Source organism: Oryctolagus cuniculus, chromosome 14 (genome assembly GCF_964237555.1).
Source record: "Oryctolagus cuniculus chromosome 14, mOryCun1.1, whole genome shotgun sequence".
Taxonomy (NCBI): domain Eukaryota; kingdom Metazoa; phylum Chordata; class Mammalia; order Lagomorpha; family Leporidae; genus Oryctolagus; species Oryctolagus cuniculus.
This window is the reverse complement of record NC_091445.1, coordinates 82,374,882-82,396,922: the sequence shown is the minus strand read 5'-3', so window position 1 is coordinate 82,396,922 and position 22,041 is coordinate 82,374,882. Positions and strand designations below refer to the sequence as shown.

At 38.4% G+C, this 22,041-nt stretch overlaps 1 protein-coding gene across 1 annotated transcript in view; it reads right to left on the bottom strand.

The window, feature by feature from the left end:
* ZSWIM6 (zinc finger SWIM-type containing 6) overlaps positions 1-22,041 on the bottom strand; it is a 220,114-nt gene that overhangs the window by 16,356 nt on the left and 181,717 nt on the right. The window contains exons 5-9 of the mRNA XM_070056741.1: positions 11,824-12,003; positions 5,818-5,994; positions 5,394-5,540; positions 2,057-2,203; positions 118-378 (exon numbers count right to left, since the gene is read on the bottom strand). Coding sequence (XP_069912842.1) covers positions 118-378; positions 2,057-2,203; positions 5,394-5,540; positions 5,818-5,994; positions 11,824-12,003 — 912 coding nt within the window. The remainder of the gene's footprint in view (positions 1-117; positions 379-2,056; positions 2,204-5,393; positions 5,541-5,817; positions 5,995-11,823; positions 12,004-22,041) is intronic.

Here is a 22,041-nt window from a genome sequence, read left to right as displayed (position 1 = left end):
ATCATATTAATCATGCTAACTACCACATTAAATGCATTCAAAGTACTCTTAACACAAGAAAGATTACCACCCTAAATCAAATTGGCTAAATAAGTGGAAAATTCTTTATCAACCTACCTTCTAATAGGAAGACTGCTTGCTTGCGAAAAATTTTCACTAGCGTGTCATCCAGTTCAATTTCCTGAAGCTTAGAAATGAGTTGCCCCTCATTCCGACAAACTTTCTCTTGTGTGTACAGCCCATCAGGCATAACACGCTGCTGTCCCAGTCCTATCAGGGCTACTTCCACAGCCAGTGTTAAATAGGACTCTCCTTCTTCTAAGAATTTGTGTGCAGGTATATGCTGGTATTCCAGAGACTTGCACTGTCCCAGATTTTCTATAAAACACCACAAAGAAATCAGAGTTCAGAAACTACTTTTGCATGTATCTTGACAAGTATAAATACTTATTCTATCCAGTACTAGTAAATGAATTATTGACTTTGAGAAAGCCAGCATTGCATGGTTTTTAAATCTTTTAAAAAGTGATCATGCGTGGGGCCAGTGTTGTGGTACAGTGGGTTAAATCAGCACTTACAGTGCTGCCCCACCCCATACTGGAATGCTGGTATGAGTCCTGAAACTCCACTTCTGAGCCAGATTCCTGCTCATGTGCCTGGAAGTAGGTGCAAGTACTTGGTCCCCTGCCACCCACAGGAGTGAGAAGGATGGAGTTCCTGGCTCCTGGCTTGGTCCAAACCTTGATGTTGTCACCATTTGGGGAGTGAACTACTAAATGAAAGATTTGTACCTATTCTGCTCTCTCTTTTAAATAAGTAAATCTTTAAAAAAAAAATCAGAGTGATTTAATGCATGTATTCTGGGGACTAGAATCTCCTTTTCCTACTAAACATGAATCACCAAAGAAAATTATAAATCTAGGAGTATATAATAAGAATACTAAACAGTGAAAAAAGACTTCAATTAAATAATAGTAAAACTACATCATGACTGCAACAGTTAAAAATTTTTTGAGGCTGGCATTTTAAAAAAGCATCCACACTTTTATTACATTGTTGAATCTTCTCATCAAGAACAGTAGAGAACACAACCCATCTAACCCGATCTCAAGTCTTTTTTTGTTATCCGAGAGACCTCTGCTACAGTCTCTTGACTCTGGTAAGGTGCTCCTAGTAGAAACTGTAACTTGAACCATCAAACTTTCAAGGAAAATCACGTTCAGATGCATAGCTCTCACCTTCCTGATACGAATCTGAGTCACCCGTATCCCATGAAGGCCATCACCACATGGGGAATTAGGATGACCAAAACAATTAGCTGAGCTCACCACGTCACGGGAGCTACAATAGGACCATCCTTGGGCAGTCTTTAGAGGAACAAGTCTTTACTCTCAAGGAACTACGGAGAAATCTCAAAACACTGCTTTAAAGGAATGAATGTTACATAAGTTTTAGATGCTACTTAATGCTTTACCCTTAAAGCATAGCTAAGGTTAAAGTTAAAGTATAGCTAAAGTTTTCTTTAATGCTATGATACACATCCTTCTTATCCTTCTTTCGTATCTTTGTGCTAGAAAACAGGTACATTCTTAGATGCAGAAAAGTGGTTAGAAAAGAATAAATACAAGGTACTTCAAAAAGTTCACAGAAAATGGAACTGAAATATTTTGGCAGAAAAAATTTTGAAATCCATGTGTGTACAAAGTATCTTTAGAAAGTACATGAGGAAAAATGCTCATTAGAAAAGGATGGATTTCAAAATTTTTGTGCCCAAATAAACTTACCTTTTAATTCCATTTTTCATGGACTTTTGGAAGTACCTTCGTATTTTTTAAAAACTGACACATGCTGCCAAACTGCTAACTCTCAGACTTTCCCCAGCTTGCAGAAGCCTGCCTAAAAATCATGAGAGTGCTATTTCCTTGCTCTTTTGCTAACCATAGGTGCTATTAGCGACACATTATCTGCACATAACACATACTGTAAGAAACAATGACTAATGCCATTCAGGGTTTACAAAAAGAAAAGCACATGAGAGAAATTGTAATGTCTTTACCTGTAAAATCTGAGAACCCAGAGAAGTTATCATCATCCATGTGGCAGGCTTCCATAAGGCTACTGAAAAGAGTACCCACAGGGTCTAGGGGATGTCCGACCCAGCCTTCCAGATTGGTTATTGAGGTTATGCTTTTATGGGGTAGCTCTGTGTAAGGGAAGGAATTGACAGGGGTAGAAGGGGAAGATGGAGGGAAAAAAGTAGGAAGAAGTGAGGCTTTACCACTTAATAGCAACATCCTGACAAATTAGTACTCAATTCTGTTAGATATTACCCTTTAATTAACAAACAAATCAAAAGGTTATCATAATCCCCAAATTTTAAGACATCCTGAGTTCTAAAGGTTCATCTGTAAATTTTTACTAAAACTCCCAGGAGAAGTACCAAACATCTATTTAATTCATGTGTCCAGGGTATTGAGCTAACTCCACTACTTACAGTTAAATCATTGTTGTATGGGAAAAATATGAATTCCAAATTTTAGGAAAGGCATCAGAAAGACCTAAGAAATTCCTTGGAATTATCAGTTGGATAACTGTACAACTATATTAAGATGATTTCTCTAGGAGTCAGTATTCATTGGGTCATCTAAATTGAGGACTTGCGGACAGCAATAGCTTGGGTTAGACCTGAACTCCCTGTAGTTATTGCTAAATTACCCCTGTCACCTTAGAAAAGTCATCTTTATCGTGGATTTGCACACTATGTCAGAGAGGGCCTTTGCTACAAAAGTAAACATAGAATTTGGGTGAAACATAGCCCTTTCCTTTACTTCACAGGATGTTAACACTTATGGGTGAAATCATGGAGTGCTGAGAGAAAAGCCCCAAGTGTTTTAAGAAGTGTTTACTAAAGTAATAAATAATAATGGCTCCTTCTTTAAGAAAAATATAATAAAATCTAGAAACAACATGCAAAGGAAAACACTGGCTTGTCAATGGTTAAAGAAGCATCTCATGAACCTAGCATTCCTTCAGAAGTCTTCTGGTTGGGAACTATCAACTACCACCAGTACAAAGAAGTGAAAAACAGCTTGTTCCAAGATAGTAAAAGTTACTGAAATCTGGTCCTAAACTCCTTAGAAAGATCTTTCCCTTTGATTTCTGTCATTGGCTTCTTTATATATAACCAATATGAGAAAAAGCAACATGAGCAATACTCTTGGGAAAAATCCGAATACATATGCTTGGTTAAAGAAATATGTATACGGCTCAGAGAAATGTTGTGTTTTCTACGAATATTGTTTGTAGAATTTTCTGAGGTTGACCCACAAGTAACTTTTATGGCACTTTGAACTTTTAATAGCCACTAGAAGCCTAGTCTTTAAATATGGACAAACAGCAACAAAAAAGTATGCAAAGATTTAGGTATATACACATAACCCAAGCAATAGCTAAGAATAGTTTAAAATAGGCTTTCATTGCTTGCAGAATAAAAGAAAAATGAGTCTAAGAATGGATCTAAACCTAGGTGACAGAATTATCTTAAAGGAGTTTAACTTAACATGCATTCTTAACATATCTAAACAAACTAACAGTATTATTCTTTGCAACTTCCTAGATATTACAACATTTTTATTATACATATTTTCAAAGATGAACATTTCTTAGTAAAATCAATGATTTTGTTAAAATAGCTAGAAGTTCATTATGAGCTGGCTCTACTTTTGTATTATACAAAATGCTTCCTTAGCCTGAATGTTGTGCTTTTTAGAAGTAAATAACTTTGGCTACAGAACGTGTATGTGTTTAAGGCAAGAAGGATTTCAGAAAAAGTTCTAAAGGGCCTAGCAATGTATTCTGCAAACACCAGTATAATAGGAAGAATATCAAGAACTGGACAAAGTCATGATGATCAGGGTTAATCCATTTCCATCACACCTAACTTCCTCCTTTCCTTGGTTCAAATTGTAACTGGAATTTTTTTCACCATGAAAATGAAAAGTATTAGTTAACATTCTTAATACTTCCCATAGAAAGGGCATTAACAGTTAACAATAAACACATTCTCCAAACTCCACACTATTTCATTAACTTTTAATTTTTAGTTGTACTCCAAGAGTATGTATGATCACTGGAAGACTAAAAACAACAACAACAACAACAACACACACACACACAGAGGCAGAACAGCAATTTAAACTATCCTTCTTAATAAAAAATGAAATTGTGAAGTAGAAAATGAACTTTGTTTCAAGTACCAAAGAAACACAAAAATGAAATCTATACCTATCAAAGGAACAAATGCATGGATTAATCAGAAAAAGCATACACATTTCTTGATCAGGAGTTTATGCTTGAAACATAACCTTTAACTATTACTCTGTAATACTCATTCAAAATTTAAAAGATGACTAAACTGAGAAAACAGAAATTAAAGTTCTGTCAGTTGACAGCTCATCAAATGTCATTTATAGAACTTGAAAAATCCAAGAGCTTTGTCCCAGTTACTTTCAATAAATAATATGTCTTGCAGCCAGTGCTACAGCACAGTAGGCCTGCAGCTCCGGCATCCCATACAGGCACCAGTTCTAGTCCCAGCTGCTCCTCTTCAGATCCAGCTCTCTGTTAAGGCCTGGGAAAGCGGTAGAAAATGGCCCAAGCACTTGGGCCCCTGCAACTGCATGGGAGACCCGGGAGAAGCTCCTGGCTCCTGGCTTCGGATCAGCTCATTGTAGCCATTTGGGAAGTGAATCAGCGGATGGAAGATCTCTCTCTGTCTCTCCCTCTCACTGTCTGTAACTCCGCTTCTCAAATAATTAAATAAAATCTTCAAAGAAATAATATGTCTCGATGTGCAAATTATTAGTTAGAATGTTTTAGAGTACTTACATAATGTGCTAGGTTTTGTTTTAAGTGCATTACAGGAATTAATCTTAATCAATTTTTTATTTAATCTTTAATCTTTTCAACAACTCTAGGAGATAGGTCCTCTACTGTGTACCATTCCAAAGAGGAATAATAGAACTCACAGAGAAGTCAGGTCACTGCCTTGGGTCACCCAGCTGGGACCTAGTGCTGTGATTCAAGCATACAGAAGTCTGCTTCTAGAGTCCTTATTGCTGGAATTAAAACGCACTTTCACTAAATAAAGTATTTGGCTAAGCTGTCTTTAGGTAATTCAGACATACTAAGTAGTTACTCAAACAACAAAAAAAATTTCTCCTTCTTACAACATTCAACCAAGAAAAATGTGCTTAAAATTTCTTATGAATCAGCTGAGTAAGCTATCTCTATGCTTCTAAGTTTTAAAAGCCATCTAGTCCACAAGAACACAAAACTTAGTGATGTCATCCCAAGAATCCCATTCCAATGGAAACAAACTCCTTCACATTCACCTTTTTTTTGAGTTCGGAACATTTCCAACTGTTTCTGTTGTTGTCGTCTTAAAGTGTTAACAATAGCTATTGCTAGTCTCAATGCTTCTCTGGGGTACCCATGAGAACGTAATGCATCCACTCTTGCACAGGCTGTAGGAACATGTTCTAAAACAGAAAGTCAAGGGGGTAAAGTTGCCACTGTCAGATATATCTATAAAAACAAGATATAATAGTAAGATGTTTCTCCCAACATACTATTAAAAAGACACAAGAAACCATTTCTGAACTTGGATTTGAATGAAAAACTCAGCTCCTAGTGCCAAGCATTCATCCATCTCCCATTGAATGAATCCCTCAATTCTCTACCTCCCACTCCAATAATGCTATAGAAACTAAACAAAGAAGTAAGTCATGGAAATGTCTTTCCGGTTTGGCCACTTACCATGCCAGAGGGGCCACCCGCGGGAGTCAAAGAGGGAGTTTTCAGTGTCGTCATGGTAACAGTAGTTGGTGTATAGGTCACTGCTGATAATGTGCTGCAAATGGCTATCCTGCCAGTGGAGATCACACGCCTCAATGGCTCGGGTGAACACTGTCCGATGTGGCCTGTTCGATGAATCTGTTTTTTCCACAATTCAGAAAGCCGTGTCAGCTATTATTCACATGTGAATAAATCAGTCATACCATTCTGTGGCCAGATGTTCATGAACACACCCACACACATTGCCCTGCACCCCCTATGCAGCAGGGTGAAGGGTGAATATTCTCACATCCTAAATACTAGGAGGCAAGTCAGCCCAAAGAGCCACCATTCACTCACTGGTTTTATCAAACACAAACACTCTGCAGCCATTTAAAGCTAAGGTTAAAGGCATCCTGCAAAAAGAACTGTCAAGTCTAGTTTCCATGCCAAATACACTGAAAGGAGGCACTCGGCACAAAAATCACAGGAAAACTCACTGCTCCCCACTTCTGAGGTGCCGTGGTGGGCTGCCCTTGATGGGATCAACAGCTCTCACAAACACTATGCAAGAGATGCGACACCAGCCATGGAACCTTGCAGGAAGATGCAGTCAGCCTTTAAAGATATGCATAAGGACTGTGCTTTTGGTTGTATTTTTTAACTATATTGTGCGGTTTTGCACAATTAAAACTATTATGCTTCTTGGGATATAAAGCTTAACTGCTACTTTATATCCCAAAGGGCATAAATGCATATTACTTAACAGTTCACAAAGCCACACAACATAGCTACAAAACAAACCAGCGCACTTACCTTCCCCTACAGGCTGCCTCCTGACTCCTGGGCAGGTTCCATGACTGGTGTGATGTCCCCAGCATAGTGTATGCCAGGGCATCACAAAAGAGTAGAAGCATACACTCCGAAGAGGATTCAAGTCTCAGGACCTGACGGAGAAAAGAAATGTTTGGGGAATAAAGAATATTTTCACCCAACTCTTGGGATTATTCAATTCCCAAGGACAGTATGAATCAAATTCTACCTGGACTCCCATCCCCCTGGGTTCCCAAACCAAGCTTCAACTGTGGCACAAACCTCAGGAAGCTTCAACTGAAAATCAGGGTAACAAACTATTCCCATTTATGGGTACTTAACCTAGCTCAAGTAATTCTCTGTTCTGAGAAGCCAAATCTGGAGCTTCCTTGGCTGTTAACGATTCATGGTCCTTTCACTGGCCCTCTGCTGAGGACACAAGGGCAAACACAAAAATCAAAGAACAGCTGAGAAGAGTTGGGAGAACTCCTCTAGTCCACCTCCTTGATGCTGTAGGTGGAACTGAACAGCAAGGGAGGTAAAGTGACTGACCAAGGTCAAACAGTCAGTCAGGGTAAGAGCAAAACACAGATTTCCTTCTGCAAATTCAGCTAATTCAACTGCTTAGAAAGGCTTCTGACAGGTCTTTAACAGAGACTTTACCTCAGCCTGGTCTCAGGTCAACTTAGAGATCTGTGTTTCAATGGCAGACATATGAAAATGCAAGGATGACAGATCACTTGAAAAGCATAAAAAATGATGCACTTGTTACATTCCCTGTTTAGGCTCCTTGCTAGTGGTAGACGGATATATACACTGCCAATGGAAAGGGAGGACCCCACATTTAAGCTACTTTGAACCTTTTAGGGCTTTTTGTTGAACAGAATAAGTACACCCATACCCAGTGAGAAACTGGCTCCATGACCTCTCATAGTCAATCCATCAAATATTCCATAGTTCAAGTCTCATGTCAGTTTTTTAAGCAGTATTGTCATTTCATTTATTTTGTTTAGCACAAATCACAGGAAGATAAAATCTTTAAAAGAGTAACTTGATGTTATATGTATATTAAAAGAGTAACTAAATTAGCCTTCCACATGTTGACCTGGCTCACTATCTGTGGTATCAATAATAAAAGCAAGCTGTGGACTATAATTTCATTAAAATCATAATAAAAACCTGAACTTCTGATATTCTGTATGTCATATAGAAATGACGAATATACAAACCTGGCTTTTAACAGTGCATAGTTCTGAGACCAAAAAAGATCAATTACTAATGAAATGAAATGGTATTTAAATACAAATGTAGGCTATGAAATCCTATGGTAACATAAGAAACATACACAAAATTGATCACGTTCACATGTCTACATGATGATGCACTATTAAGGAAGTGCTCTGATGGGAAACGCCCACCGAATGCAGACTCTGCTCCTTGGCCCTGGTGCTTCAGGAGCTTACAGTCTTGTTTTGTTGACCACTCTGTGGTCAGCCCTGTCCTAATGCTGTGAACCTAAAATTTACTTTGTTGAAGTAGTACTCAATTAAAAGGTTGTGTGGGTCACAGAAAAAACCTCTGTGAGGGTGAGGGAGGGGTAAAGGAGGACTTCTTAGATATTTAAATATCTATACATTTTTCATTTCATAAAATGAATGTATTCATTCTAGAATTTTTATAAAGCTTAGTTTTGATTGCCATGCCAACTAAGTTGTTTTAAGGAACTAAATCTCAATCTACCCATACCATAGACCTTCTACATTTTTAATTGAAGATAATGATATTTTTTCATTTCTAGAAAAGCTTAAACTTGGAGGAGTGGCACAGTGATAATCACAAGGCCACTGAAAGGAACTAGGGAATGTGTCAGTTCTGGCCTTGTTCTCAGCCTGGAAGGGAGAAGATGGACTGGTGAGGTGTCCCAAGACAGGTGATAACAATTTCAATGGGGAGTGAGCATCTAGCATGTTGGCTGGAATGCAGCTTTAGATGCCTGCATCCCATACTGGAGCTCTGGGTTCAAGCCCCATTCTGACTCCTGATTCCACTTTCCTACCAATGTGGATGCTGGGAGGCAGCAGTGATGGTGCAGGTGTCTGGTAGCTGTATGGCAGACTTAATTAGGTTACAAGCTCCTCCTGGCTTTGGCCGGACCCAGCCCAAGATGTTGTGAGCTTTCAAGGAGTGAACCGACTGATGAGAGCCATTCTTCCTCTCTGTAGCTCTCTCTCTCCCTCTTCCTCTCTGCCTTTAACAAAGCGGCTGGCACTGTGGTGCAGGGGGCTAAGCCTCCGCCTGCAGTGCTGACATCCCATATGGGCACCAGTTCATGACCTGGGAAAGCAGTAGAGGATGGTCCAAGTGCTGGGGCCCCTACACCTACGTGGGAGACCCAGAAAAAGCTCCTGGCTCCTGGCTTCAGATCAGCTATGCTCTTGCCGTTGTGGCCATTTGGGGAGTGAACCAGCATATGCAAGACCTTTCTCTCTGCCTCTCCCTGTCTCTGAAACTCTAAAGTAAAGAAATAAATCTTTCAAAAAGATGAAATAAATAAAAGCTAAAAAATAAAAAAAAGATCACAGATCATGTATGTAGACAATAAAAATTTGGTTCCATTAGATATCAAAATTTTACCTTGGATATTTGCTTTTTAAAAAATTTTTACAGTTAGGATTCAAAGAAAGAAATATCAGGTACTTCAAAAACTTTATGAAAAAATAAGTTAAAAGGGCACTGCCTGTGATGCCAGCTTCCCACATGGGCTCCAGTTACTGTCTTGACTGCCCTACTTCTGATCCAGCTCCCTGCTAATGCGCCCGTGAAAGCAGCAGAAGATGGCCCAAGTGCTTGGGCCCCTGCACTCACGTAGTAGACCTAGAGGAAGCTCCTGGTTTCTGGCTTTGGCTTGGCCCAGCATTGGCTGTTGTAGCCATTTGGGGAGGGAACCAGTGGATGGAAGATCTTTCTGTCACTCTGCCTTTTAAATAAATAAATTAAATAAATAAAAATGCACCCTTTTTATAAAAAAAAGAATTAAAGTTTGTTTTAGCACAAAAAATTTCGCTCCATGCTTTAGTTTTTTGATTTTCTATGAGCCTTCTGAGGACCCCTTCAGTCTATATCTTGATTGAATTTTTAAAAGACGACAACAGAAATTTGTGAGAATTTTTAGGTGAAGTTTATATAAGGTTAATACATGCTGACTAAAGAAGACATGGGAAACCTAGAAAAATAAAAAGAGGGAAATTCTTAGTTTTTTGTAGCCCAAAATATTAAAAGTTAAAAATTGGGTATCAATCTAGAATACAAAAAAAAAAAAAAAAAAAAAAAAGAACAAACAAACAAACAAAAAAAACCCTACTCTTTGCAAAGATAGATTCCAATGTTCTTATTCATTGATTCTAACAATTTCTCTCAACAGAAGCATGGCCTCATAAGCCCTTCACATTCACTGTAATGTGCGAAAACATGCAATTCTGTACATGATGTATCTGCAGCAACGCACTCAGCACAGCTGCAAAGATGGGCTGTAGGATTCCGCTGCACACCGCAGGCTCTGCCCCAGTGAGCCTGCTCCATTCCAGCAGAGGCACTTCAAGTGGGAGCACCAGACCTTCTCTACAGGGAGGATGTGGCGTTTCTGCTCTAAGCGGGCACCCTGGTGCCTTCAGGCACAACAGTTATAATATTGCCTCAGATACCCGGTCCTGACTTCATACTGTCCAGGCCAAGTCATAAGTGAAATGCACTATTTAGTCTGGAGGCTGCATCATTTCTTTCCAGCTTTCCAGAGCCTATGGAATATTCATATTTAACCAAGGGTAACATAATGCATAGAAAGTAAAGCATAAAATGTCACAGTGGCAGTCCTAAAAGGCAGCAGGAAGTGAAACAGAGAGAAACTTCCAAGTATAAATAGAAAGGGTTTAAAGATAGTGCATAGGCAGACCCTTTTCTAGCAATGTTGAACAACTAAACTTGAAAATTCTGAATATCTAGAAAAAAATGGGGGTATTTTCTTTGAAATCATTAAATAAAATCATCATGGCCAATAAGGATATAACAGATTCCAAATACTGAATTTCCAATGCAAATATCTCCAGACAAAGCACAGCCAAACTCCTTCCCACAGCTAAAACTTTTGATCAGACAAATCCCTACAGAATAATATATATAATTTTCTTGTTTTAGAGAGAATGAAAACATGATGCTAACATCATATTGAAACGACACAAATTGTAAAGTTCTTTCTAGAAGCACAAATTCCCATGTGGCCAGCATATAGAGAATGACAGTGTTTGATCCTGGAATCTCCTGATGTCATTTAATTCCTACCTTCCTTCTATCCTGATTTTAAAGTCAATCAGATTTTACCAAAAAGAAGCACAAAATCATGTAAAACTGATGGTATGAATTAACAAAGAATTTTAATTTCTAAGAATGTGGTTCTGAAAGAGGAGAAAATTCTGCAATAGCTAGAAAGGAAAATGGCACCAAGGAAGAATTTTTAAAGATGGGAGGAATTTGAGCTGAATAAATGGACCCAAGGGAGTGTTACAAGATGAAAAACCAGACAGAAGAAGTGAGAGAGAGGTTCTTTTGGAAATATTCAGAACACTTTTCGGTTTCCCAAAGATTGTGGAGGGGAGCACTGTCAGTTTATATTACACAGACACAGGTATGCTAGAGAATCCTTCACAGTGAAGAATTTTTCCAATCCAAATTCCAACATCATGCCGTTACCCTCAATCCAGTCACAAATGTTTCCTTTCTATCGCCCAGAGTAAGCTTTGACTGATCAAATCATATAGCAGCCCAAGCATAAATTAATCATCGGAGATAAAAACACCCAACTCCTCAAACCTCTCAATATTTTGTTTTACAGAGTAATATATTAGCACACTACTCCACGACGTCTTAAATTAAAAAAGAACATTCGAGTCAAATCATTAATAGATCACTCTAACACATATGTATGAATATTATGCTCATCTATGAGTTTTTAAAAGTGTACAGAGGTCTCAAGTAAAATGAAAACATACACATTATTCACAGAATAATATATAAGGTCTTAAGTAAGTCAAATACTTTTTCATGAAGTTGTCAGTTATCAATGTAAACATCTTTGCACAAATGCATAGACACTAAGTGAGCAGAACGTTACTGTGGACTCACCTTGGCTGGCATTTGCACCCTGAGGCAGAGCATTGGTTAAATTGGGTAATTCACTGCCATGATTCCCATCTTCCCATGGACAGACATCAACACTGTTCCACTTTTTCAGCTGTTTTAGCCAACTTGCCTTTTGCTCTAATTTGCAGTGGGGGTTTAAAACTATGCACATCCACAGAGCACCTAAGTTCAAGAGGGAGAGAGAAGTAATTCTCAAAAATTTATTAAAATATCAAATCTAACAGCTAAAGATAAATTTTAAACAATTTCAAAATGGACCCAAATCTGCTATTAAATTTTAAGACTCTCTTCTTCTTAATGTAAGACACAAATCTCATACAAAGTTTATCAGGGGAGAACAACAGATCCCAAGTTTGAAACAAAGATGAAATATGGCTCTGCATAAATACGAAATATATTGCACAAATGCTAACTGCAACCAACCTGCCCCTTACTCTATGTCTTAGACGAAAAAGTCAGTAACATGTACAGTCATAGGGTCCAGTTTACAGATCCTACACATGGATGCTGCAACACACCACTCCACATGGTCCGGCACAAAAATCAAATTTACTTTCTAAGATTACCCTTTTATAACTGCAAACAATCATAAAGGCATACAATGGACACAAATAAACAACCTCCCACTCTTAACAAGAACCTCAAACTCTTATTATTTCTTATTAGCCAGTATACATTAAACACCTATCATTAAGATGTGAAACGTCTGAATAAAAATGCCAGTAAAATACAACTCTGAAAAATAAAATTCACTGAAATACACTTCTCTCTAAATTATTTACTAAGAAACTAATCTTTGTATAAATGAAATTACTAAATGTATGTCTTTATATTTACAAAATCACTAAATATTAATGAAGATTTCACCAGTTTTGCAAAGGAAAAGTGGCAACAAACTTAGAAGAAAGGTATAATTCATAACTAAATACTGATAATTCCAGGGCTGCCTTGGGGTGCAGTGGGTTAAGCTGACATATTGGAGTGCCAGTTTGAGTTCCAGCTGCTCTGCTTCTGATCCTGCTTTTGGCTAATGTGTCTGAGAAGGCAGCAGAAGATGGCCCGGGTGCCCTAGTTCCTGCCACCTGTATGGGAAGCCAGGATGGAGTTCTTGGCTCTTGGCTTCAACCCGGCCCAGTCACAGCCATTTATGGAGTAAACCTGAGGTGGGAGTTATCTCTGTCGCTCCCTGTCTGTCAGTTTGCCTTTTCAATAAATACATAAATTTTTAAAATAATCCATAAATTTATTATTCCTTTCTACATTTTTCAAAGTGGTAGCTAATTCAAGCAAATATTTTACAAATTTTAAGGTTTTACTTTACTAATTTCAAAATAAGACAGATACCACTACTCCATAGTCATTTTACAACTTTTTTCCTTTGAAAGCTATGTGTGTATCTGCATTTTAATCAGTTGTGTTGACTAGTGATTAATAAAGGTATGAATTATCATTGTCTATATTTGTCCAAAAGAGATGCTCTACATTCTTCCACATAAAAATGGCAAGCTTCTTCAATTTGAGCACGTGATATATTAAATATCACATAATTTTTCTCAGCAGCAAACAAAAATATTGGGGCAGGCATTTTGGCACCGCTGTTTAGGATGCCTGCATCCCATATTGGAATGTTGGTATAAATAAACATTTACAAATAAAAACGAGCACAACCTATCTAAGCCACAGATACTTATAAGCTGCATTTTGTATTTCTAAATGCCAATTAAAAATAAAACATCATCAGTCAGGACAGAGTAAAGCCCACTAGAGCTTCTCTCTCCCAGTGATTATGACTAAAAATTCTGGACAAAATACACAAAGCAGCAGCAAACCTAAGGATTCTAAAAAGGTAGGCAACAGTAAGCTGAAGGGGGAAGGGAAGTTAAACTTGGAGGAATACCCCATATGGGAGCAATTACTTCTTCTTCTTCTTCTTTTTTTTTCTTTCTGGCTTTGACGTAAGATTAATCCCATTCAAGTAACTTTCTAGACACAGTAAAAACTTGAGAGAAACCTCACTTATCTGGCTTAAGAACTGGGAAAAGGAATCCTCAGTCCAGGAGTTGGAGAGGGGAATCTCTGAAATCTGTGTACATGCACCTGCCCTGGTTACAGCTCATATATATGAGCAGATCTGACGTAGGATAGCCAAGGACTGGAAATTAATTGACACTGGAACTATCACCCAAAAACGGTGAAATAATTTATGGCCTTAATTTACCCTGGTTGATTGCATGCTTTAAAAATTTCTTTTTAAATCCCTGGAGTATTTTAATAGAACCCAGATTCTCATAATTCTATATTCAAAATATCCAGGGAACTAAAATTATTTGGCTTACAAATAACTATGGAAATATGACTATTTTTCAAAGGAAAAAAAAAACCAACAGATGCCAAGCAAGATGAACCAGATTTTAGAATCATCAAAGATTTTATAGTAACTTTAATAATTATGTTCCAGGAGATAAAGGTAAACACTAATGAAAGAAATGAAAAGACAGTTCTCAGAAGTGAAATACAAAGTATAAAATACAAACAGAAACATCAGAACTAACAAATTATTATTTGAAATAAGAATTTACTGGATGGGCTCAAAAGCAGAATGAGGACGACAGAGGGAAAAAATCAGTGATTATGAAGACAAAATGCTTTCAATGGAAAAAAGATAGAAAAACAACTAGAAGAAAAGGAATAGAGCCTTAAAGAGAGGTGGGAAAATTAGTTAAATGATTAAACATTTGTGACACTATATTCCAAAAAGATGAGAATATAGATAAAGAAAAATTTGGAAGAAAGAATTAACTGAACAATTCCCAGACTTGGAGAAAGGAATACATAGATACAATGACAGATTAAATATAAAAGAATGGAAAAAAGATACACCATGAAAACACTATCAAAATAAAGCTACAAAGGCTGTATTAGTAACCAATAAAGTGAACTCAGAACAAGTGGTACTACACCTTAGGTAAAGTATAATGATAAAACGGGCTAGTTCTCCAAATAAGACATAATAATCTTAAAGGAGGAAGCTGCATCATACACCAAGACTTCAAAATACAAGATAAAGCTATAATTCTATCTGGAGACTATAACACTCTTCACTCAGTAACTTAATAAGACAACTAGAGAGAAAATTAGCAAATACCTGAACACCAATGAAACCTGACAATTATGAAACATCCCACCCAATATCAGCAGAAAAATACCACCACCTACTTAAAACAGAGAAATGAGAAATCAGAGTTGAAACAGAAGGAAAAAAATAACAGATCAGAAGTCAGTAAGATTAAAAATCCGTAAGGGGAAAACAGAAACCAAAAGTTACTTCTTCAAAAAAGTCAATAAAATCAGTAAAGCTATAACCAGGTTAACTGAAAAGAAATTGACAAGACACAAAACACCAGTATTAATAAAACAGGGGGCCGGTGCCGCGGCTCACTAGGCTAATCCTCCACCTGCAGCGCCGGCACACCGGGTTCTAGTCCCGGTCGGGGCGCCGGATCCTGTCCTGGTTGCCCCTCTTCCAGGCCAGCTCTCTGCTGTGGCCAGGGAGTGCAGTGGAGGATGGCCCAAGTGCTTGGGCCCTGCACCCCATGGGAGACCAGGAGAAGTACCTGGCTCCTGCCATCGGATCAGCGTGGTGTGCTGGCCGCAGCGCACCGGCTGCGGCGGCCATTGGAGGGTGAACCAACGGCAAAAAGGAAGACCTTTCTCTCTGTCTCTCTCTCTCTCACTGTCACTCTGTCAAAAAAAAAAAAAAAAAAAAAAAAAGAATAAAAGAGGGTACATATTACAGATCCTAAAGGTTTAACATTTATAATATAATTATATATAATTATAATATCTATAGGTTTATAAGATTCATAAGGAGAGAATGGTTTCATTTTACTTTATAAGGCCAGCATCACCCTGATACTAAAACCAGACAAAAACAGTACAAGTAAATACAACTATAGATCAACAGCACTCATAAACAGACATAGAATGCCTCAACAAAGTAGTAGCAAATCTAACTGAGCAGTATCAAAGAGGAGAACATACGACAACCATGTAGGCCTAGACACGCAAGGCTGATCCAACAACCAAAAGCCCATCAGTGGGGTGGGCTTCGGCCTGCTGTCTGGGATGCTCACACCCCATACTCGAGTGACTGGATTCAGGTCCCAGCTCCAGCTCCTAATGCAGACCCTGGGAGGGTGAGGTGATGCCTGAAGTGGCTGGGCTCCTGTCACCCACATCCGCGACCTGGATTAAACTCCCAGATCCTGGCTTTGGCTCCCCAGTCCATGGTAAACATTAGAGAAGTGAACAAGGGGAGGGGAACGCTCACTCTTCCTGTCTCTCTCTGCCTCCCAAATAAAGTTTTTTTTTAAATCAATATAATTCACCCCATTAAAAGACTAAGGAAGAAAAAACATGAAATCATCTCAGTAGATTCAGAAAAAAAACTATGCATCATAAATAAAGCTATAAGCAAACTAAGAAGAGAGCTGAACTTGATGAAGGGCACCTACAATAAACCCTACAACTACTATCATAATGGTAAAAGACTGCCTTCTGCCCTAAGATCTAAAACCAGGCAAAGATGTCTACTTCTAACCATTTACACCGAGCATCACACTTAAGTTCTAGCCAGGTAATAAAGCAAGAAAAGAAGGTTAAAAGCACAGGATGGAAAGGATAAAATAAAAAGACTTCCATTCACAGACAACTAACCTACCATAAAACTCGTAGAAGTAGTAAGTTTAGCAAGGTCATATGATAAAAGTTCAATGCAAAAAAAATTTTTTTAATTCTTTTAAAACAAATGCTAAATATAAACAATTGGACAACAAAATCCACTTCCCCCAAAAGTAATACTTACTATTAGCACCAATACAATAGTAAAACAATTTTAAAGGACAAAGTTGGAAGGCAAAGATGGATCTGGAATGCCAGAATTTAAGACTTCCTATAAAGTTACAGTAATCAAAACAGTACACTAGGGACCAGCATTCTGGCACAGCAGGTTAAGCCACCATCTGCAACAAGGCATCCCATTTGGGCAGAGTTCATGTCCCAGCTGATCCGCTTCCAATCCAGCTCCCTGCTAATGGCTTGGGGAAGCAAAAGATGGCCCACATGCTTGGGCCCCTGCCACCAATATGGGAAACAGGATGAAGCTCCTGGCTTCCGGCTTTGGCCTGATCCAGCTCTTTTATGTTGTGGACATTTGGAGAGTGAATCAGCAGATGGAGGATCTCTGTCTCTCTCTCTCTGTAATTCTGTGTTCAAATCAATAAACCTTTTAAAAAATTAGTGCACCAATAGTGAAAGGACAGGTATATAGATCAATGGAAAGGCTAGATAATTCAGAAACAGACCTACACAAAGATAGCAAGTCCAAAGTCAGTTCAATGGAGAAAAGATTTAAGTCTTTTCAATAACTGGAGCTGGACCAATTAGACATCCACAAGCAAAGACTGAACCTTAAGCCTGTACCACACATCTTAAAACATTAATTCAAGGGCATATGGCACAGGGGTTAAGATGTCCCTTGTCAGTCATCAAAGAAGGAGGTACCTTTCTCTGAAGGGAGGAGAGAATTTCCAGTTTGATTATGGCCTTGTCTAAATGATGTCAAGAGTTGTGAACTCAAGAGGCTTCCATAGCCTTGGCAGCTCATGACAAGAGCCTCAGGTGAGCACTGCCATCATAAATAAGAGTGTCAATTGTTAAATCAACAACAGGAGTCACAGTGCACTTGCTCCACACGCCTCTGTCCTTTATGTGTTGTACTATGAGAATTAACGGTAAAACTAGTCTTCAAATAGTACTTTATACTTTGTGTGTCTGTGTGGGTGCAAACTGTTAAAATCTTTACTTAATATAGAGTTGATCTTCTGTATATAAAGATAATTAAAATGAATCTTAATGAAGAATAGGATGGGAGTGGGAGTAGGAGGTGGAATGGTCTGGGGGTGGTAGGGTGGGTGTGGGGGGGGGGAGAAGAACGGCTATAATCCAAAAGTTGTACTCACAAAATTTATTTTTATTAAATAAATGCTATTAAAAAACAAAAATAAGAAATATTTTTAAAAAGAGTAAAGAAAGATATCCCTTGTCATGCCCACGTTGCATAGTATAGTGCTTAGGCTCCAGTCCCCGTTCTGCTCCCAATCCCAGCTTCCTACTATTGCACATTCTGGGAGGCGGCAGAGGATACCTCAAGTATTTGGGTCCCTGCCACCCATGTGGGAGACCTCGAATGAGATCCAGGCTCCTGGCTTCAAGCTGACCCAGCTGCTACAGGCATCTGGGGAGCAAACAGCAGATGCAAGATGTGTCTGTTGGTCTCTGTCTTTTTCTCAAAGAAATAAAAACAAACTCAAAATAGACAATAGGCTTAAACAAAAAACTGAAAACCATAAGAATTAGAAAAAAATAATAGAAAATCTTCATAAACTTAGGTTAGGCAAAGATCTAGATCCAATGACCAAATATGACACCTAAGAGATAAACTTGATAAATCAAGTACATTTCATCAATATTAAAAATTTTCCTCTACAAAAGACACTGTTAAGAGGCCGGCGCCATGGCACAGTAGTTAATCCTCCTGTGGCAACAGCATCCCATATGGGTGCTGGTTCTAGTCCCAGTTGCTCCACTTCCAATCCAGCTCTCTGCTGTGGCCTGGGAAAGCAGTAGAAGAAAGTCCTTGGGCCCCTGCACCTGTGTGGGAGACTTGGAGGAAACTCCTGGCTCCTGGCTTTGGATCGGCACAGTTCTGGCTGTTGCAGACATTTGGAGAGTGAACCAATGGGAGAAAGACCTTTCTCTCTGTCTCTCCCTCTCACTGTCTGTAACTCTACTTCTAAAAAAAAAAAAAAAAAAATGACAAGTCAAGTTAGATGCCAGGAGAAGATATCTGCAAATCATCCATGTGACAAAGAACTTGTATGCTAGGCCCTCTAAAAACTTAAGTAAATGAATAATCCAACAAAAAGGTAAAACAAACAACGAACCAAACTATAAAGCCATGAAAAAAAAAAAAAAAACTCAAGAAACTTAAATGCATATCACTAAGTGAAAGAACAGAATCTTAGAAGGCTCCACACAGGATGATTCCAACCGCATGACATTCTGGAAAGCACAAGTCTTTAGGACAGTTAAGATCTGTGGTTACCATGGGTTATGTGGCAGAGAGGGATAAAGGCAGCCACAGAGGGCTTGAAAACTATTCTAAGGTATATACATGTCGGGATACAGTTGTCCAAGCCCAGTGAACTCATTATGAAGCCCAAAGTGAACCCTATGAACACTGTGTCCTTTAGGAGCTTTAGGTGAAGGTGACGTGTCAGTGTAGACTGATCAGCTTAACACATGTTAACACCCTGGTAGGGTGTGCTGATTATCAGGGAGGCTACGCATGTGTGGCAGCAGGGGGTATACAGGAATCCTCCACTTTTCTATGAACCTAAAACTGCTTTAAAAATGGAAAAGTTTCAATTTTTTTTAGAAAACAGCAAAAAACGTATAAAGATGCTTTACCACAGATGATATACAGATGGCAAATAGCAAACAAAACATGGCTAAACATCATTAACCATTAAGAAAACGCAACTAGAACCACCACATATCTATTATAATGGCTACTACTGGGAAAAAATAATTAACCTGACAACAACTGCTGGAGAGGATGTGGGCAACTGGAATGCTCACCGACTGCTTCTGAGAGTGTAAAATGATACAGACACTCTGGAAAACATTCATCAATTCCCTACGAAGCAAAATGTACATTTATTGTATGACCCAGCAGTCAGACTACTAGGGATTTGCTCAAGAAAAATAAAACTTATGTTCACACAAAAATTTATACAAGAATGTTTATAGCAGCTCTGTAAATGCAAAACACGGGAAACAACCTGGATGTCTTTCAGTTGGTAAATGGATAAACTGACACCATTCAGCAATAACCAAAACCAAGCCACTGACAACTCAGGTCAACATCTTAAACGCACTGTGCTGAGTGCAGAAGCTTGAATGTCAACACACACATTCTTTACTCTTCAGTCTGCAGAATACTGGGGGAAAGGCAGAACTAAAGGGACTGAGGACAGATCAGTGGTCACTTGCGCAGCTGACCAAGTCTGTGACAAAGAGACAGTACGAGGGAATGTTTAGGGTGTGACAGATCCTTCTCTATCTTGATTGTACTGGTGGTTTCATGACCATATTTGTCCAAATTTAAAACTATACATTAAAACATCTTAATGTATGTACATTTATATAGTATGTATTTTATAGTGTATCAAGTAATATATAATATAATCTTAAAAACTAAATAATGTTTATTACCATTAATATCACCATGTAGCAGATGCTCAGTACAACCTACAGGTCCCATATTTAGAGCTTTCCAATAATTTCTCATTAACTCATTACAATAACTCATGTAATCAAAATTACTATTTCCATTTAAAATTATTAAAGATTTCAATATATATTTTTCTATTTTTTAATGAATTATTTATTTAAAAAGTACAGTGACCAAGGTGGGGGGGGGAGGGGAGAGAGAGAGAGAGAGAAAGGGATCTTCTACCTAATGGTTTACTCCCAGAATGCCAGCACCAATGCCAGGTACCAGGAACTCCATCCAAGCCTCCCACATGGGTGGCGAGAACCCAGGTATTGAGACATTGTCCACTGCCTCCCAGCTGCATTATTAGAAGGAATTTGGATCAGAAGTGCAGAGTAGCCAGGATTTTGATAGTGGATGCAGCAAGCAGTGACTTAACCTACTATGCTACAATACCCACCTCTATTTCCGTTTTAGAGTGTCCTTTAAGTCTGCCGTAAAATATATTTATAAATTGTGTGCCTTATTAACAACATTTGCTCCCCTCAGTTCTGGAGGCTGAAAGTGCAAGATCAAGGCACCAGCAGATTCTGTGTCTAGCAAGTTCCTCACAGATGGTACCTTTCTCACTATGTCCTCAACACATGGTGGAAGGCCAATCGAGGTCTCCTGGGCCTCTTTTATAAGGATGGCTCTGCCCCTGCAGTCTAATCACTTCCAGATTCAGGATTTCAGCATACAAATGTGGGCAATACACAGACATTCAGCACATAGCAATGAGAAGAGTAAAATAAAACTTAGAGAAGAGGCTTAAAAGCAAGGACCTAAATATTCTTGGTAACTTGAAAAGATTTCTATGAATTTGAGGGAAAAAGAAATCCTTAGAACTTATCTTAGATTCTCACGCTTGTATTTCTTTAATTAGAAAATTTCCATTTTGTAGAATAAGAAAAAAATTTTAAGCCAAGGCTTTATTAATTTGCCTATAACATTCTTTCATTGCTCACCTCCCTAAAGAGAGGTTTCATCCTGAAAGGATGTTCTTAATGTTAGATTCAAGTTCAGAGCTATAATAGATATGGTCTTTTATCTTAACAGTCATCACTACAAAAGCTGTAATTAGCCTTAATAACCAAGTTAACCAACTTGAGTAAGTCATTCTCCAAATTTTATTAATTCAAAGTCCCACTTTGGGCATTTATCTCTTTCTCCTCCAACATGCCTAAAACATCTGTAGCTTTAAAAATAAAACTCTTTGATGATTAAACACTTCATTCTGCTGTCGCTATGAAATATAAATCTTTTTAGGACTCACCTAAAAACAGGTCAGAGAGCTCAATGAGAAATTAGCATTTTGGGCAGCTAGCAGAGGACCTGGTACGCAGTAAAGTATTACTACCAGTTCTTTCATGAAGGATGCTTAATTATTTGCTATGTATTACAATGAAACCAGATTCAATACTTTCAAACTGCTTCCCTAGTGTCAATGCCTCTAAGTATATAAAGGCAATTATCAAGTCACTGATGTGTGCATCACGCAGTTTCTGAGTTATCCAAGACATGTTTTCACTCTAGTTTGTCTCTACCACCCAGCATCCTTTCTCTCTCCTTTCAGAAAGATGCACTGTAACATAAAGGGCGAAGTAAACTAAACTAGGAGAGCAAACTTCAATGCTCAGGGAAGAAAACAAATGGCATTCTTCACATAAAGTAAATAATTCTTATTTACTTAGTGGTTTTAAATCTGATCACATCTTATATCTGACCCAAGGGAGAATACAGGCAGAGTTGCACTGAGGCAAATACCAATCATCAAGAAAGCCTTTGGTGACTTCTGCATTCCACCAATCACAGCGCCAGCG